We start from the raw sequence: 19,277 nt of genomic DNA on the forward strand, positions 1-19,277 counted from the left end.
TGCTCTAGAATTACATTGTAGATATCCAGAAGGACGCATTCTCCACCTCATTGGATAATTTATACGCTTGACGCTTTTATTATATCATTCATTAAACTCCAGTACAGAATCTATAAATCAAAACCCATAAAGACAGAGAAGAAAAATACTGAATAAATTCAGCACTTGTAGAGATTCAATAAGGTGTAGTCTCCACCTCAAGGTACACACACCAAGCAATGGTGTATACACTCATTACATGATAGTGCATGCTGCGGGATCTTCTTCACTGAAGAAAATGCAACTACTCACGCGGGCCCCACCAACATTCCTGCAGATCATATCCCTTGGATTACCTTCGGCACACCCCTTACAACAAAATCCATCCCTCGGATAACCATCATAATAAGGTAGGTACAGTGGGTACGCTGGATAGTAAGGTAGGTACAGTGGGTAGCATGGACGAAACGGTTCTGGGTGGGTCACCACCGGTGGTTTCTTTGAATCCTCTTTGGTTTTCTCCTCTTGTTTCTTCTGTTTCTCTTCGGTTTTCTTCTCATCTATTTTTGTTGTGTCCGGTTTGAGCTTCTCTTCTTTGATTTCGATTTTTGTAATGCATTCTCCGGCCTTGCAGCGGAGTTTTTTGGCAAGCTTTTCCGGATCAAAAGGGCCTGAGATTATTACCTTCTTTTGCTTCTTGTCAAAAGTCTGGCTTCTGATATCTCTCGTTCTCAAATGGTAAAATTCATAAAGAACTCAGTTTTGTAAATTTGAATCGATTTATCTAAAATCTTCTTATTCTTTGGTTGCAATGAGTACTGCAGAGAGATATATATATATATATATATGGAGAAATGATATCAGCACAACCATTTTTGTTATTTGCACTAACCCATCTTGTCTTTTATTATTTAAAGAGCTGTCAAAGGCTATTACAGTCCCTCAAAGGCTCTCACAAGCCAGTTTAAAAAGAAAAGACAAGATAGGTTTGTGCAATTATCAAAACATGGTTGTGCTGATATCATTTCCTATATAGAGAGGAGAGAGTACTTACCACAGAACTTGGAGAGGATTTTTTTGATCTTCTTACAGCATCGATGGCAATCAAGATCAACATCCAATATTAAGGTGGAAACCTGTGACAAAATTAATATAAAAACAAGTTTAGAGAGAGGTGGGTTCTTGAAGGGAACAAACAAAAGTGCAAGAGAAGCAAAACCCACTGTAATTATGAAGAAATTTGTGGATTTTAGGGGAAGACAAGGAGAAATTAAGGTTTTTAATGTGGGGAAGACAAAAGAAAAAACAAACCCAATTTGTGCCAAAACAAAAAAAATTAAGGAAAAAAAGGTGATTTGAGTTCAAATTTCACACGCGCGCACACACACACAAAAGGATTGAACCCAGGCTATTGAAAAATTCCAAAATCAAAGGTGGATTTTGATCAAAACCCACCTTTGATTGTAAAATTGGGGAGATTCTATAGACAAATTGAGAATGAGGAGTAGACCTTCTCTGCCATTCTTGAGAGATCAAGATCTGAACTCCCTAGAGAGAGAGAGAGAGAGAGAGAGAGAGGGAGGGAGGGAGGGAGAGCGCGATCAAAATACATGAGTGAAGCCCCTATAAATACAAGGATAGAAAACAAACGTGGAAAGCGGTGCACGTATACGGATATCACAATTTCCTAATCGGATGGTATTTTCTTACGTATATCATAATTTCCAAATGATGTCATCAGGTTGCATCTACAAATCCGGTGAATTTAAATTTGAGGGCATTTCTTAAACTAAGCTAGGGATTGTGCATTTGCAGTCATAGAGTGGGGGCATTTTGGGAATGGATTGGTAGAAGTGCTCCAGTCCCCCAAACAATTAGGCACCGTTTGGATGCTGATTTTAGAATCCTGTATTTCTTCAAAACTGTAGCTAAGAGACAAGAGAAGAAGCAGATCAGCCGTCGTTTTTTACTCGTTTTTAACTACTCGCCCTTCTTTCCGTCAACAAGAGAGTAGCAAAATCTCCCATATTTCCAGATTTTAAAAATCTCTCGGTTTTAGAAATCTCAGGATGCAGGAGAGATTTTTAAAACATGAACTTCTCACTTAAAATCCAATAAACATTGCCAAGACAACATACGACAACATGATCATGAACCCTCTTTTACACTGTTTTCAAACTAAAAACCTGGATTCTAAAATCCGCATATCCAAACGGCCCCGTAGTCTAATGACAGTAGCATTTGATTCATCTGCAACCAGAAGCACCATCTTTTTAATAGAGGTGCAACTTGGGTCAGGTCGGGTTGAGCTTTTGCTCAAAAATAAATTGGAATCAACCTGAATCAGACCCGAATTTAAGGTAAAAGCTCAGCCCAACTCAACTAAGCCTTTGTTCCAAACTAGTTGGGGTCGGCAAGGCAAAAGCTCAACCCAAATTCCCAAATATTGTCCCGAGCTGCACCCCTTCTTATAATATAGATGGATGGGGGTTTCACTGTTCACGCCCACGTGGACAGTCTCCCCATCCGGCTTGAGATCCTACGTGGCATCCCAAAAGTTTCCAAACGTAACCGTTTCCTATTCCCTCGCACCCGTTCATTTCCAAGTAACCTCCCTATCTCTCCCTATTACTTCCAATAAAAACTCTCCCATATCCAATTCTTCTCAATATTTATAGCAGACTATCCATATCCCAAATCCGACAAATCCCTACAATCTCTCACAGTAAAATGCCAACAGTAAAACGCCAACCCTACTATGTATCCCTCCAATCTCTCCCGGAAAATCTTCTCTCTCTACATCTATAGGGAATTTCTATATCACAACCCCATTCCCTCTACATTTATCTCACTCTCTCTATCACTACAACCTACTATTTACATTTGATCTTGATTGCAGATCATATTGAGGGAATTGAGAAATTGAGATGCGTTCTCCTTCCGACCACCAAAGATTTCATGTGTAATTTGGCCCTTACATTATTCACAAAGGTACGAAGAAGCTTTTTATTTTTTTCTGTTTTATTTATACCCTCTGAGCAAATTTCTGTCTCTCTGGAATTTACTTTATATGTTGCATTGTTTTTTCAGGGCTTACTCAACTGCCCTCCGTGTAACACTCCCTGTCCTTTTGATTTGTTTTGTAAGTTGCAAATTTTAAATTTATTGATTAAATAAGAAACCCAACTCTTTATCACCCTATCTTAAATAAAATTCTCCTTGATGCTTATAATCTTTCTTCTCTAATATAATTATTTTCAAATTGTAAAAAAAAATCTCTAATATCATTAATCAAATAAATTTCCATTCTCTTTGTCTCCTTAGGTTTGTGATAATCTCTGTGCACATGACACTCATTATAAGGAAATGTATTTTTGGTTACTTTTAGTTCACATATATAGTGGCACACTCTATTTTATTGAAATACTATCAGCACTCAATCTGCCCTTGGGAAGGTTTCTAAGAGTTGGGATAGATGGGATGCTTTTGTTGTCCTTACGAGCAGCATAAAGAAGAAACAACATAGGGAAGAAAGAAGAACAGCAACTGTTCTTAGGAATTCAAATTGAAAATTTTCAGGGTCTTGGCGATTTATAGGTGTATTCTTATTTCTCTTTTGGTGTATATTCTAGGACCTATTTATCCAGGCACAATGGACAGCATAATGAAGATGCCATTCTTCTTCAGTGTGTCCAAATTCCAATGACACAAAATGTCATGGAAATATAACACGTAAGATAGAGATCACTTAAACACCCACCCACTAATAGAGCACTACAAAACTTGAACCATTTTCTTTTATTTGGATGAATAATCCTTATCCTCACTTATTTTAAAACATATTTCTTTTCGCCCTGTGCATCACACGGGGTGTCACACTAGTGAAAATAATATCCGCACACCTTTTGTCTAAGAAGGCCACTCCACTTTTTTGGGTGTTCAATTCCAAAAAAACGAGCAACCTCTCAACAACCGTACCAGTCATCTTCCTCCTTATTCAGCCATCATTGTTGTTAGCAAATCTTGAAAACTTGAATGTTGAGTTCTTACCATCTATCTCTTTGCATTTAGGTTTTTTTTTTTTTTAGGGTTTTGCACTATTTTTCATTCAAATGTTTCTGATTTATCTTGTTTAGGGTTTAAGCTATTTGTTTTTTAGGGTAAGTTCTGGAGATAATGCATGGATGGCTTCACTCACTTTTTTGGAAGACAAGTGGTTGTATAAGAAAAAGTTGATGTAATACATGAATGGATGGCTACACATTTTTTTATTTACTTAATTTTTTTTATTTTTTTTGTAATACACAAATTGGGATGTAATACATGAAGCACATTTAATTAAAATAACATCCATTTCTTTTGTTATTTCTATCATGAGTAAAATTGTAATGCTATTAGAAGAGTTGCTATAGGCAGGGGGTTTTGTAGCAGAAGGGGTTTATCAACTCTTTAGGAGGGTTAGTAACTCTCAAAAGTAGGGTTACCAAATTTCGAATGGGCTTATCAAGTGCTTGAAAATTGGCCGAGAGTACTGAAGTTTTGGAAGAGGGTTTTCAAGTCTCTAGGAATGGGGTTATCTAGTATATAAAATGGGGTTACCAATTTCCGAATGGGGTGATCAAGTCCCTGGAAATTGGCCAAGGGTACTAGAGTTTTGGAAGGGGGTTTTCAAGTCTTTAGGATTGGGGTTATCTAGTATAAAAAAAGGAGTTACCAATTTCTGAATGGGCTTATCAAGTCCTTGAAAATTGGCCGAGGGTACTGGAGTTTTGGAAGGGGGTTTTCAAGTCTCTAGGATTGGGATTATCAAGTATCAAAATGGGGTTACCAATTTCCGAATGGGCTTATCAAGTCCCTGAAAAATTGGCCGAGGGTACTAGAGTTTTGGAAGGGGATTTTCAAGTATTTGGGATTGGGGTTATCTAGTATCAAAATGGGGTTACCAATTTACGAATGGGCTTATCAAGTCCCTTAAAATTGCCCAAGGGTACTGGAGTTTTGGAAGGGGGTTTTCAAGTCTATGGAGTTGGGGTTATCCAGTATCAAAATGGGATTACCAAATTCCGAATGGGCTTATCAAGTCCCTTATGAACACGTTTTTACTTCCTGTTTTTTTTCACTCGTTCATTTTCACGTTTTTTTCTTTCTACCGTACGATTCATCTTCCTCATCCTCCATTGAAAGGGAGAAGGAGAAATGCAAAACCCTAAAATAAATGAAAAAGAAAATCTAGATATTGAAAGATAGATGGGAATGAACTCAAGTTTCAAATTTTCGAGTTTTCCCGCCTCCAATGGTGGCTAAATGATGAAGAAGATGACTGGTAAGGTAAAAAAAACAAAGTTGAAAACGAAAAAATAAAAAAAAGAGAGAAAGAAGAGAGAAGAGGGAAAAGTGGAAAAGCAAAACATGTTGCTTAAGAAAATGACATTTTCGTCCAGCTTTTAATGACAAGACCTCTGTTATCCCTCGTTGATAATTTCTGAACCTGTTGATAATTCCACCGAATTTTTGTCCCCCATTGGTAATTGATCCTTGATTTTATCATGCCGACTTAGGTATAATTTGGGGCCAATAGGCATCTTGTAGAAGGGTCAAAGGAGGGAGTCCGTTTATCATACTTTGACCATACAAAAACCCACTGATTTCCGCACTATGATATTTTGGTAATGGCATATCTCACATTATTATTTGGGATATGATAAATTCGCTCCCCCCCCTATAGGATAATTCGCACCCCGAACGTTAAAAAAGACGTTGAAGTCTGCCACATACTTTAACCTTACGGTGGTGCGAATCATCGCGAATTTATCATTACCCTATTATTTTATACTTCTTAACCAGCTGTCAAGGGCTTTTGCAATTCGAAGCTACGCAGCTTCCAACCAGAGACGTGTAAAACACGGTGATTCGTCCTGTTATTAAAAAAAGTCGTGGAGGTAATTAAAAGCGACACTGCTATTAAAATCCATATTCTGCATTTCTTATTTTTCTTATGATTTCCAGGAAACTGAGGAGCTGATTGCTGATGTTCTTGGAGTAGAGGTTTTCCGACAGACAATTGCTGGAAACATTCTCGTGGGTAGTTACTGTGCATTCTCCAACAGAGGCGGATTGGTAATGTTTTTTTTCCCTTCAAAGCGCTCTAAAACTGCCTTCTTTTTAAAACCCATTCCCATCCAAACCCTGCTTGAAACCGTAGTTTTAAATTTCTGCCGAAACTGAAACAATTCAGCTGAGGCCGACACAAAATTTATTGGAAATTTACAAGATTTTTGCGAAATTATTCCGAAATCTCGGTTAAAATTTCGTTTTTCCCCTTTTCACAAAATTTCCACTGAAATTTTACAAATGTCCTCAGAAATTTGAAAATTTTCAAAATTTTCACTGATTTTTTTAATTCCCCACCGAAATAACAGAAATTTCAGTAATTTTGAAATATCGGTGGAAATTTCAAAAACCGAAATTTATCATTTTTTAAATGATTTCGGCCGAAATTAACCTTGCTTGAAACAGGTACACCCTCATACATCGATAGAGGACCTTGACGAACTTTCAACGCTGCTTCAAGTTCCTCTTGTGGCCGGAACTATTAACAGAGGCAGCGAAGTCGTCGCTGCTGGTATGATTGTCAATGACTGGACGGCTATCTGTGGTTCAGACACTGAGCTCTCTGTCATTGAGAGCGTTTTCAAATTGAGGGAAGCTCAACCAAGCGCAATTGTTGATGAGATGAGGAAATCTTTGATAGACAGCTATGTGTGAGTGCTTTCTGTTGGCTTAACTTATGCCTAATGAAATGATCAACACTGATAATTCTCATGTGTTTTCATTTTTGTCAAATCTTTTATATTTGACTCCTTTTTTTATGCATTAATGCATGATTTAAGACCCTGGTATGGTATACTTGAACTTTGTGAGATCACATTTATTATCTCACAAGCCACCCTAAAATCATTCTGAGATCTTGTGGGTGTGTCAAGATTAAGATTTTAATTTTCAGAGCTTCTCTCCCCTTAGAAGTCATCAAGAAATAGGAAGTTGGGCTCTAATTGAATGAAAGGCTATGGAAACTCTCTCGTTACGGGACTCTTTGGTTTGCTGGAATTTTCCAGGAAAAAAAATGATAAGGAAAAAATATTACCTAAATTTCTTTTTTTTTTTCATTTGATTGGACACATGAAAAAGAAACTGAAGCTGCTTGCTCTAATTTTATTAGGAGGGACCTTCAATTTAAGATGATGATATTACACTAATAAACCATAAATGTAAGGAATTTTTTTTACAGGAAAAGGAATTTACGTCAGAAATGCTTTTCCTGCAATCCAAAAAAGAAATTGAATACAAAACTATTCCGTAATTCCCTATTGTTGATTAAAATTATATGGTCATGATTAGGGGTGGATATGGTTCCGGTTTGAATCGGGAACCGAACCGGTGGATATTCGGATCTGGGTTGGGGATCCCGGAACCGAGAACCGAATCGAGAACCGACCCTACTTACTTAGAGATTTGATAAAATCACCCCTCCTCCATTTACTTCACCCCTCTTTAACGTTTTCCTTTGCCTTCAAAATTTTAACTCACCCCCCAACCCCCCCTCTCTTACTGATTTGTAGTTCATAACTTCATATATAATTTGATAGGGCCTGTTTGTAGTCCATATATAAATGTTATCCCAACTTTGATATGCATTGGATAATGTATATTAGGAATTGCCCAAAACTTTGATATGCAGGAATATATACCTGTTTGTAGTCCATATATGCCTGTTCACATATAATTTGACAGGCCTGTTTGTAGTCCATATATACCTGTTTGGCTGTTTGTAGTTCGGTTGGGTAAACCTAGAACCGAACCGAACTGATTATATATGGTTCTGGTTCGGTTCGGTTCCAAACGTATATGGTTCAGTTCTGGGTCCAATTTTAGGGAACCGATTATATATGGTTCGGTTCTAGGTATGCCCCAAAACCGAACCGAACCGAACCATCTCCACCCCTAGTCATGATTCTGATCAGAGGAATGAATAGAATGAAGGGTGCCCTTGTAAAACCAAGCTAGAAGGGTGCCCTCATTGGTCCTTTTCAACAAAGTGCATTAATTATTCCATTAATTTTATATTTGTCAAAGCACCAATGGGGGCACCCTTGTAGCTGGTTTTTGCAAGGGGGGCCTTCAGTCATCATTCCTCAAATGATTATGGCACTAAATCAATCATACTAATGTTGATTACAATCGTATGGTTGGATGATCTTAGGGCCTTGATCTTTAACGCATCTTAAGGTTCCCACCAAGATAAACTAATAAGCTAAACCGTTGATTTATTCTATACGAATCTTCAATCTTGTGGATGGGGTGTCTGCATTGCATGGAACTCGGGCCCTAGCAAACATTTTCAGATTCTGAGAGTAAACAGAGCAAATGAGCAAGAATATTGCAAAAAATTTGAATGCATATTCTTATAATTATAAAAAAGGGCAAATGATATCAGCATAACCATGTTTTGATATTTTCACTAATGCATCTTGTCTTTTAGCATTTAAAGAGCTGTGAAAAGGTTATTACAATTCACAAAAAGCTCTCACAAGAAAAGACAAGCTGGGTCTGTTCAATTATTATAGGGAAATGATATCTGCGCCAAGGTGTTTCGATAAACATGCGCTCCACTTGTTTGTCGTGTAGTATTTAAAGAGTTTAAAGAGCTTTTTGAGAATCGTAATATCCTCTGAAATCCCTTTAAATACTACACGACAACCAAGTGGAGCGCTTGTTTATCGAAACACCTTCGCGCAGATATCATTTTCCTTATTATAACATGGTTGCGTTGGTATCATTTCCCTAAAGAAACTATGGAATATTTTCAGGTTTTTAGAGTAAACAGTGGAAGTGAGCAGGAATATAGCACATTTATTGAATGAATCATCTTATAATAATACAAAGTCTCAAAAATTCTCTATCAAAAAATTGAATGAAAAATTTTACTTCCTTTTGAATGAATCATCCTGCAAAATAATAAAACTATGGAAACTCTCTGTCAATATATAAATTGAATACAAAATCTATCCCCTTAATCACATTGCTAAATTCACACCCAACAACATGTCAACAAAAACATTAAGTTCATAACTCCACCTGCAACCTTCAGAACAGAAAATAGTTTCTTCACTTATCTCTCTCCAATTCCATGACCACTCACCTCTCCTTGGAAACGGGCATTCGCACCTCGATTCTCTTCTTTGCCGGAGAGTGTTTTTAATCCAGATTTCACGTAAAAGTTTCTTTGTTGCTCCTCGGCATTTCTCGATTCCAATCCTCTCGCTCTTAAATTTGTTTAAGAGCTCCATGCCTTCCATTTCCGATGACGGGTCGCTGAATTGAATGATCCACAATGTGTAGATAGCTCCCAAATTCCCCGAATCAGCCGCTTTTTTAAGAAGATCGCGACCCAATTCTGTATTGTTAGAGCTGAAGTACTGAATCTGAAAAAAAGATTAAAAAGGATGAGAACATCAAATAGGAAACTGTATATATATGATCATAGACATCTTATTTGCCAAAAAAAAAAAAAAAAGGCTACTGATATTGGCACTATCATGTTTGATAATTGCACTAAATCATCTTGTCTTTTATGATTTAAACAGCTGTCAAGAAGCTCTCAGATGCCAATTAGAAAAAGAAAAGGCAATCTGAGTTTGTGCAAGTATTATTAAAACATGGTATTGTCAATATCAATAGCCAAAAAATATTGAAGATATTTACCATTCCTATCTTGTACAATGCATCTGGATTCCCATTCTCTTCACAACGTTTCACAAAAATTGCAGTTTTAGAAGATAAATCCCACATGACTGTTGGAAGACTCTCCATGGACACCCATCGGAAAATCCGATTATCTCCGGAAGCTTCATGAAATTCCTTGCAACTAGAAGAAGAAAACCATAATCAAGCTAAAGCTAATAATTAATATCATAAGCATAATAAGAGAAAACAAAAACCTATTATGAGAAATCCAAAAGGAAAGAAAATTCATGTAATTCGTTGTATGTGGAGGAAGAAAAGGGTAATCAAAGAGAACCCAATTTGAGAAAGGTAAGAAGAAAAGAAATACATACGCTAATTTCATGTTGATGAGATTGGAAATTGAAGAAGAAGCTACAAGACCCATAATCTCCACAACTAAGTCAGTTGGAAGAGATTTAATTGAAGAAATAGAATTTTGGTGCTTCCTTTTCATCTTCTTGCAACGACCCATTAAGAGTTTTCCCAGAAAAAATAAGACGAGAAGAAAGAAGAAAGAAATAAGGTAGTCACTGGATGAGAAGAAGAGTACGTGGGTTTTGTTAGAATATATGAGATCTCACCGCTGGATTAGGTTGAGATATCACCGTCGGAACATTGTGGTGGTGGATTAGGCAAGTAGATTAGAAGAGGTAACCTTACAGATTAGGAAAGTAGATTTGATTTGATTTCATTCTATAGACTAGGAAAGTAGATTTGATTAGGATTGTTTCCTTCCATAGTTATTTTGATTTTATTTTATGTTTATTCTGTATGTGCTCTATATAAGCACACCTTGAGATTATTATAAAGTATCCAAGAATTCCAAAACTTATCAACGACCCATTGAGAGTTTTAATAAGACGAGAAGAAAGAAGAAAGAAATGAGGTAGTCGCTGGATGAGAAGAAGAGTACGTGGGTTTTGAAGTGAGTTTGAGAGTTTGATTTATAGGTTTGATTATACCGTTAGTCATTCTTTCCTAAATTCACTCCTCAACTGTCTACTAGAGACTTTCCTAAAACTCCTCCTTACCGAAAAAAACATAGAAACTATATTGAGGCGGAGGCGGGTTTGTTGGTTGAATGAAAATCAACGGTTTTTTTTTTAAATTAGATTTGGTCTAGTCACTAACCTGGGATTTTCTCGACCGTTGCTTTACTTTTCCACTCTTAATCTCATACATTTAAAAGTGAAATGGAAATTTTGAAGGGTTGGGCTCTTTCCTAATAGCTAACTTTATGGACTACACGTGTGCCATTTCAGTGCAATCATATTTCTTGATCTAATGGTAGCCCATTGTAGTTTTTTTGCCAAGAAAATCTAAACAGTAGTGTGTTTTTTTCTAGTCATATATATCTTAGGGATGGCATATCGGAGATTTTATATGGTGTGATCGTGAAGTCCAAAGTACCGTGGGCCCACTTCATAGGATGATCCAAACCGGATATTTGTGGGGCCACAGACATAGGAGAACTTATATGATGCCCGACCGTGAAATTATAAATGGCTGAGAGAGAGAGAACCATCTCTCCCTTGATTTTAATCCAAGGGAAAGCCTCTTTTTTTACTTTTCCTTGGTTCAAAAACCAAGGCAGCAGGTTTTGTCTCTACCCACCCTTTACGATTTCACGGTCGGACATCATATAATTTCTCTTAGATAGGTTGTACTCTGCAGATGATCCCATTGGATGATCTGAACCCTATGATTTATAGAGATTTTTATAATGTGCAGTCCCTCTATAAGTCGGAGTTTTAGGACCAAACTATGGAGATGATCCATGGGGTACAGCTTATCTATGTCATGGCTCAACAAGTGAACGGTTTGGATCATACAATAAAGTGGGCCCCACAGTACTTTTTGAAACATACTAGACTTCACTAGACTTGGTGCACACAACATATAAATTCTCCATATAAAATCTCCTTCTTTTGTATTGTCTCTCGTCCATTTACTTAATGAAGAAATTATATGTTGCACGACTGTGAAGTCACCTCTAGGCGACAAAAGTACCTTCTGTTGGATCAAATACCAAGGGCAGCGGGCACCGTATAAAAACTCCCACTTAATGATCAATCGAATATCTCTCAAAGAGAGAATCGGGGGACTCGCCCCCACTTCCCGAAGCCTTCGTTGAGAACCTGGTCATCAAGATCAGGTCGCCAGCAAAGATACTTCGCCAATCGAATCAGAAAGATTGGATCCCGTGTCAAGGATCCAAGAGAAGTAACAAATACCCTAATATATCTATAGACATGTGAGATATAATATTCTAGACAGGTAATTAGGCCTTATCATGAGAAAGAGTGAAAGAATTTTTTTTTTATCCTAATATAGGCTTAGATTTGTTCAATTTTGTAGAACTTTATTTGTGCAGGCCCATATAGCAAGGACTAGCAGATAAATGGATCATTCAACAAGTGGCCCCTATTTGTACTTTGTTTGCCTGAATTCCAATGGAAAATATAGACATATTGTAATATAATAACCATTATTGTACATTGATTGGGTTCACGAATAGCACTTTTTTTTTTTAATGAATCATCTTATAATAATAATAAAATCTAGAAAATTCTCTATCAATAATCAAATGCAAAATTTACATTCTTTTGATCATGAATCATCTTACAAAAAATTGAATAAAACTATGAAAACTCTCTGTCAATATAAAAAATTGAATACAAAATTTATCCCCTTAATCACCACGTCTCTAAATTCACACCCAACAACATGTTAACAAACATATTATGCTCATAAATCCACCTACAACCTTCAGAACAGAAAATCGTTTCTTCATGTATCTCTCCCCAATTCCATGACCACTTAGCCCTCCTCCGAAGCGGGCAGTCGCACCTCGATTCTCTTCGCGGGAGAGTGTTTTTAATCCAAATTTCATGTAAAATTTTCTCTGTCATTCCTCGGCAGTTCTCTATTCCAAGCCTCTCCCTCTTCACTTTGTTTAAAAGCTCCATTCCTTCCATTTCCGATGATGGGTCGCTGAATTGAATGATTCCCATTGTGTAGATGGCTCCCAAATGCCCTGAGTTCGCGGCTTTTTTTAGAAGATTATGACCCAATTCTTTTTATGTTATTGGAGCTGAAGTACTGAATCTGAAAAAAAAAAAATGAAAGAGAATATCAAGTAGGAAACTGTATATATGCTCATACACTATCTTTTATGATTTAAATAGCTATCAAAGGTTATGACTGTTCCCAAAAAGCTCTCAGTTGCCTACTAAAAAGAAAAGACAAGCTAAGTTTGTGCAACTATTAAAGCATGGTAGTGTCAATATCTATAGCCAAAAAAGTATTGAAGAAATTTGCCATTCCTAGCTTGTACAATGCATTTGGATTCCCATTCTCTTCACAACGTTTGATAAAAGTTGCAGTTTTAGAAGAAAAATCTCATATGACTGTTGAAAGACTCTCTAAAGACACCCGTCTAAAAATCTGATTATCTCCAGCAGCTTCATGAAATTCCTTGCAACTGCAAGAAGAAAACAAAAACCCTAATATCAGAAACAAGATAAGAGAGAGAAAAAACCCAAAAAGTAAAAAAGAAAGAAAATTCATGAAATTCGTTGGAAGAGGAGGATAATCAAAGAGAACACAATTTGAGAAAGGTAAGAAGAATAAAAAAATACTTAAGCCAATTTCATGTTGATGAGATTGGTTATTGAAGAAGATGCTACAAAACTCATAATCTCCACAACTAAGTCAGTTGGAAGAGATTTAATTGCATGAAGTGAATTTGGATGCTTTCTTTTCATCTTATTGCAGAGACCCATTAACAGTTTTCCAAGAAAAAATAAGACAAGAAGAGATGAAATCAGATTCAAAGAAGAAGAAAGAAGGTAATCGGTAGATGAGAAGAAGAGTGAATTTTGAAGTGAGTTTGAGAAATTGATTTATAGCTTTATACCGCACGTTAAAATAACTTGAACGTACTCCAATCTTTCCTAAATTCACTTCCCAACTGTCTGAACTTTTTGAATTTAGAAACTTTCCTAAAACTCTCCCTGAAAAAAAATAGAAACTAATTTTTGGTTGTTAGTTGAATGCTAATTAACGTTTATATTTATTTAAATTAGATTTGGTCTATGACCCACCACGACCATAACTTTTTTGCTTTTAAACGATACGATTAATAGGTAAGATTATATGATGGACGGTCTAGATGATCAGGTTAGTTAAATCTCATGATGATAGGGTAAGTTAGATATTCTCCACAACGTAGTCACTAATCTGTGTTATTTTCGACCGTTATTTTCTTAATTTTCTTTTCCAGTTTTGCCCTTATATATTTAAATGGGCTCGGAAATGGAAATTGCAAATGGTTGATTAGGCTCTTTCCTAAGAGCTACATTATGGGCCCCACGTATGCCATGAGGTGAAATCAGATTGGGTGATCCAACAGTGGCCCATTGTAGTTGAACCTGTGAAAATGATCCTAACCCGTGATTAATTAAGCCTGGCTTCTTCCATTCACATTTCACTTAACCAAGACTTTAATCATCAAATATTCTAACTTCATAAGATATCCTAAATCTGTGGACCCCTTTCAGGTGTAGCCTCCTTCACATTATATGCTATACAAAATGATAAATATATAAATACACATAAGATTTAAAACTTGAGTAGCACTAGATTACATCAATGAGAGTTACATCTGACATCAAAGGCTTTAACCTGAAAAGAACCTTTTCCATGATTTCCATGGGAGGAATCCACCTGCACATCACAACAGATCAGAATACAAGCAGTATTCAATCTTCAACATGCTTAGGCCCTGTTCGTCTAAGATTATGACAACCGATTGTGATAGCCACGTGGCACACCCTCAGTGTACCACATCCAGCTTTATATAGATAGTATAGATTTGAGTCCAATAATCGATTTAGCACTCACAATCGGTTGTCATAATCTTAAACAAACAGGGCCTTAGTAGTTAGTTGATTCTCTACATAATTGTAATTTAGATTCAACAGAAGACTTTTATGACTAACAAATTATTAACAATATCATAATGAACTAAGTTTATTGTCTTGTAAGTGCACAGATTTCTTCTAATCATACCACATCCAGGGCAGCGGAAGTAGGAGTCATCCCTTAGAACAAGTCCTGAGCCTCCACAAACCCCACATCTTCTTTGCGCCACCTATGATAGAATGCAAAGGGAAGTTTGTTATCTGAGGTAAACTTTAAACTTAAAAAAACAAACTAAATAAGAAAAAAATATGAATTAGGCGAACCAGCACCCAGAGTTCTGAATCAAATACATTCCAGTAAAACAACAAAAAACTATTTCTGCAAGCAAATATATTGCATACTGTTTCATGATGCTTCGAATCCTTCACAAGTAGCAGATCTACAAATAATGATCATATTTTCAATATCATCAGGCATCTGTTCAAGGATGATATAGTGTTTTTTTTTTCCAAAAAATAATTTTGTTGATAAAGAGACAAAAGGAACAGAAGCAGAGGGTTAGAAATGTCTCCTCACTGCTGAAATGGAAACTAGAACAGAAAAAATCAGCAAGAAAACTCGCATTCAAGCACTAAATTAAGGAAAGATGGGCCACAGCAGTAGGTTTAGTGTTTTGTTTTTGTCTATCAAGAGTGGTTAGATCTCCCTCTCTCGTGTTCCAAGTTAGGGATGGTGTCATGTACCCATGAATGTAACATCTTTCTCTCTAACTAATAAACCGGTAGGGGTTCCCACGCAAACCACAACATAACTACCAAAAAAAGTGTCATGTCTCCTGTTATTTCTTAAATAGACTAGGAGAGAGAGAGAGACATAGGTAACCTAAGAATCAGTATGAGGCATTTTTATACCTTATGAAACGGGTGCAGAAGAAGGGAGCTTTTCATGAGGAGAAGAAAAATGGCTAGGGTTTCTCTTGTACGGGAGGGTAGATCAGGTTTGATCTTCCGGATTGTGAGCATTGAGCATGTGCAGATTGGGTTAAGGGTTTGGTGATTATCTATTTGATCTCTCTTGAGTATGTTGCATTTAGTGAAACATAGCTTCACTAGCTCATAAATCCTGTCTAACCATGTAAATTCGTGTCTTCATTGTGTGTGGCTTGTGGTGTTTACTATTTCCATTGTGGTTGCACCATGTAGATCTTGGTAGGATCAACAAATTAATTTCAATAGGTTGTATCAAAGAAATGGTTGAAACGATTGTTGGCGACGAACGATCAAGAATGGCAGGATTTTTTAAGCTTGATAGAGATCTAGCGAAAGGTATAGTTTCACAATAACCTTTGTCTCAGATCTCGGCGTCGTTTAGTTTTGATTTCCTTCTCTTCTCCTCCTCTTATTCTCCTTCTTCCTTCATCACTTTAAACTACAGATGCCACTATAACCATAGATACAACTATAAGCATTTCTGTATCTTTTAACTTCTTAAACTTCTTATGAACTAGCCATTCCCTTATTGGACTAGATTTTCAAATTGCTAGCACATCAAACATCATAGAAGCACAAATGTTCAATTGTATAATTTTATCAAAAAGAAGCTACAGTCTATTGGCCATTTCCATTGAATCTCCTCTTGATCGAATGCATGTAATGGGTATCCAAAAGAAAAAAAACACCAATAGTCGAGCAAATAATCAGTATAAAGAAGAAAAATTACAAGGGATTTGCCAAGCTCCATCGCGAAAGGCTTTTCGCGGCTGGTCTGTCGCAATTCAGACCAGCCACTTCGTGAATGGAGACGAGCTTTTGTCTCCATTCACGAGGTGGCTGGTCTGAATTGCGACAGACCAGCCGCGAAAAGCTTTTTGTGATGGACGCTAGCAATTCCCAAATTACAAATATAACTAGCAGTGAGTATTATATTTGTACCACACCTTACCCATATTGGCAGATCACTAATGCTATATAATACTATATCACATTAGGATCAATGATATTGAAGAATTTTAGAGATTTCTATTAATCTTGGATGATTACAAAGAGAATCAATCGGTGCTTTATAGAGCACTTACAAGATAAACATAGAAGGGAGATCAAGATAATTTTAGAAGAAAATAATCCTAAACAAATCTACTTTCCTAACTTACCCAATCTACCTCCAAGATGATCCAATGGTGAGATCTTAATCCAATCCACCCGTTGGATCTCACATGTTCTAACAGATATCTTTGATATATCATAATGTACCAATGGTCTGAGAATGACATGGTTTATTAAGGTAAAATTCCACAATAGGTATAAGATTTTAAACTGGATATTTGTGTCTACTGTAGAAAACCAAGAAATACCTTCTCAAATAGGATCACAAACAAAGTGCAGCAAAACTTCATGATGAGTTGAGAGAAACACAATCACACAAAAAACAATAACACACGATTTACTATTCAAAATTATGTAACATTCTGGAAATTAGAAAAAAAAAAAGTTGCATAAGATTCATGAGGAACATAAGGAAAATGAATAGCAAAGCATCTGGTGTTTTGTTAATAAACAGGAGTTCATGAGATATTCTAATGTGAGATTTCCCATGTTCAATGAGTTCCTCACCCACGCAGTTTCCGATTGGATTATCATAAGCATCCTAAGAGGCAGTTTTTGGCAGTTGAATCTGAACAGTTACAAACTGTACATTTGCACGACTTTAATCGAATTATTAGAACTATCCAGTTGAAACTGTATTGAATAATGTTGTATGTAGGCCTGATCGTTCGTCTTACAAGAATATTAGAATACTCAAACTTCTTCACAGGAAAAAAAAATGTGTAACAGAATCTTACAATCCGTTTTCCAAACTCGATTCCTGCAACCACGAAAGGCGTGACTCCAGCTGCACAAAACAGATAAGAAAATAAAGATAATTCAGGTTAAAGAATGCAATTTTTACCCATGAAAAAAAAAAATTTAGACCAACCCTAAGGATCTTCAATTTATGATGATATTCCTCTCAAATCCAGAGGAAAAATATTCCATCAGAAATGTTTTTCTTGCAATCCAAACATGCCTAAATTAGGAAAAAAAAATTTCTGGAAAGGAAAAACAGAGAAAGAGAAAGAATCAAATACCTATCCCTCCGACGATGATTTGCCATGTGATCTCTGCCCTAGCAGGATCGGCAGCGGATGCCACGTCGCCAATTGCCGGAATTCTCGCCGGAAATCTAATATTTCCGGCAGAATGGTTGCACCTGCCTCGGTGAAGGAGATTAGGGTTGAAGTTTGTTGAGTTATTTGGAGTTGAAAGAAGGTTTCTGGAGGTTGTGGAAAGGAAAAGGGGTGAAGGGATTGAGGCTTCCATGGTGGTAGTTGAGAGGTGGGGTTTTGGCGCTTAAGCAGAGCCACAAAGACAGATTTGATTTTGGGCCACTGTTGTCCTAGTTTTGATTAGAGAAGAGAAGGTTGCTAGTAAGACAGGTCACTGTCATGGAACTTCTCTAACTGCCGTCTCTAAAAACTCATAATAACAAAGCCAAACCATATAATAAGGAAATGATGTCAGCACAACCATATTTTGATATTTTCACAGTCCGCGGATTTTAGAATCTTGGATTTCCTCGAAATCATAGATAGCAGACGAGAGAAGAAGGAGACCGTCCGTCGTTTTCTGACTTCTCACCCTTCTTTGTCGAGCAAGAGAATAGGAGATCATCCCGTGTTTCCGGGTTTTAGAAATCTTATGATGGGGTGAGATTTCTAACCCACGGGTTCGGATAGGAGTTTAAGGATTGAATTCACAAACCTAGAACTAATCTTGAGGATTTTATGCTAATTGTTAAAGAGAAATTGTTTCTCCTCAACAGGTATGTAAAGTTCAATTAAACATCTCTTGTTTCTCTTTAAGATCCCTTCCAAAATAGTAATTAGTTATAGACTTATAGGGTTGAGGAAAACAAGATCTGGCATGAGAATTACGAAATTTTTTAAAAATTGTTGAATTGCCTAGACCCAATCCTTGATGTTCTTCATGAACTCTTGGGTTTGGATGGGGAATTTGAATATGGGAGTCGAAAACCAAAGGCCAATCTTGATGATAATTCAAAGAGAACTCAATTTTAAAGAAGGATAATTGTAGGAACTGTTTTGGTAAACATACTAGGGTTTAGAAAATTCGTTCTTCTCCTAGATCTTAAAGATCTTTTGTGTTTTGAGAACCTAAATCATGTTTTGGATTAAAGGGGTTAATCAAGAGTGTTATAGTGGTGTTTTGAGAGAGAAAGCAAGGATTTTCGAATGGTTTTTGTGTGTTAAAACGAACCAACTCGCGCAAGTTACAGAACCAGAAACGGGGTCTGGATAGTCGACTAAGCCTGATCAATCGACTCTGATAGTCAACCGAGCAGAACCCCCGGGTACTATGGGTTGAGTTGTGGTTTCGGATTTTGACCCTTGTTTTTGGACTTTTGGGGGTTTCTAGAGACCTGTAATTGTTCAAAAAGGATTATCAAATTTCTAATTTACATATTACATGAATTTTAGGTCATTTAGAAGAATGAACTTGAATGGTTGCAAATGAATCTATTGTTCAAACCAT

The 19,277-nt window shown here is 36.7% G+C and overlaps 2 protein-coding genes and 2 long non-coding RNA genes across 5 annotated transcripts; 1 reads left to right on the plus strand and 3 right to left on the minus strand.

Moving 5' to 3' along the window:
• Positions 1-571: 571 nt before the first annotated feature.
• On the minus strand, positions 572-1,570 carry LOC143846608 (uncharacterized). 2 transcript variants are annotated; one of them, XR_013234799.1, is made up of 3 exons: positions 1,435-1,570; positions 1,034-1,115; positions 572-709 (listed from the first exon to the last, which is right to left on the minus strand). It is a non-coding gene; the product is annotated as an uncharacterized LOC143846608 (long non-coding RNA). The 2 variants fall into 2 exon arrangements; XR_013234798.1 differs by having other exon boundaries at positions 1,490-1,546.
• Positions 1,571-5,800: 4,230 nt separating this feature from the next.
• On the plus strand, positions 5,801-6,885 carry LOC143846607 (uncharacterized). Its single transcript, XR_013234797.1, has 3 exons — positions 5,801-5,918; positions 5,986-6,096; positions 6,496-6,885. It is a non-coding gene; the product is annotated as an uncharacterized LOC143846607 (long non-coding RNA).
• Positions 6,886-9,053: 2,168 nt separating this feature from the next.
• Positions 9,054-10,234, minus strand: LOC143891941 (F-box protein At5g50450-like). The gene is made up of 4 exons (XM_077396431.1): positions 10,095-10,234; positions 9,742-9,904; positions 9,205-9,461; positions 9,054-9,114 (listed from the first exon to the last, which is right to left on the minus strand). The coding sequence occupies exons 1-4, from the start codon at positions 10,232-10,234 to the stop codon at positions 9,054-9,056; spliced, it is 621 nt and encodes a 206-aa protein (XP_077252546.1).
• A 4,115-nt stretch (positions 10,235-14,349) lies between these two features.
• On the minus strand, positions 14,350-18,107 carry LOC143846918 (uncharacterized). Its single transcript, XM_077355531.1, has 4 exons — positions 17,813-18,107; positions 17,528-17,577; positions 14,836-14,917; positions 14,350-14,490 (listed from the first exon to the last, which is right to left on the minus strand). The coding sequence occupies exons 1-4, from the start codon at positions 18,042-18,044 to the stop codon at positions 14,444-14,446; spliced, it is 411 nt and encodes a 136-aa protein (XP_077211646.1). The 5' UTR covers positions 18,045-18,107; the 3' UTR covers positions 14,350-14,443.
• Positions 18,108-19,277: the final 1,170 nt, after the last annotated feature.

The sequence above is a fragment of the Tasmannia lanceolata genome, unplaced genomic scaffold (assembly GCF_043159265.1).
Source record: "Tasmannia lanceolata isolate RefF3 unplaced genomic scaffold, GAP_Taslan_0.1 ptg000015l, whole genome shotgun sequence".
Taxonomy (NCBI): domain Eukaryota; kingdom Viridiplantae; phylum Streptophyta; class Magnoliopsida; order Canellales; family Winteraceae; genus Tasmannia; species Tasmannia lanceolata.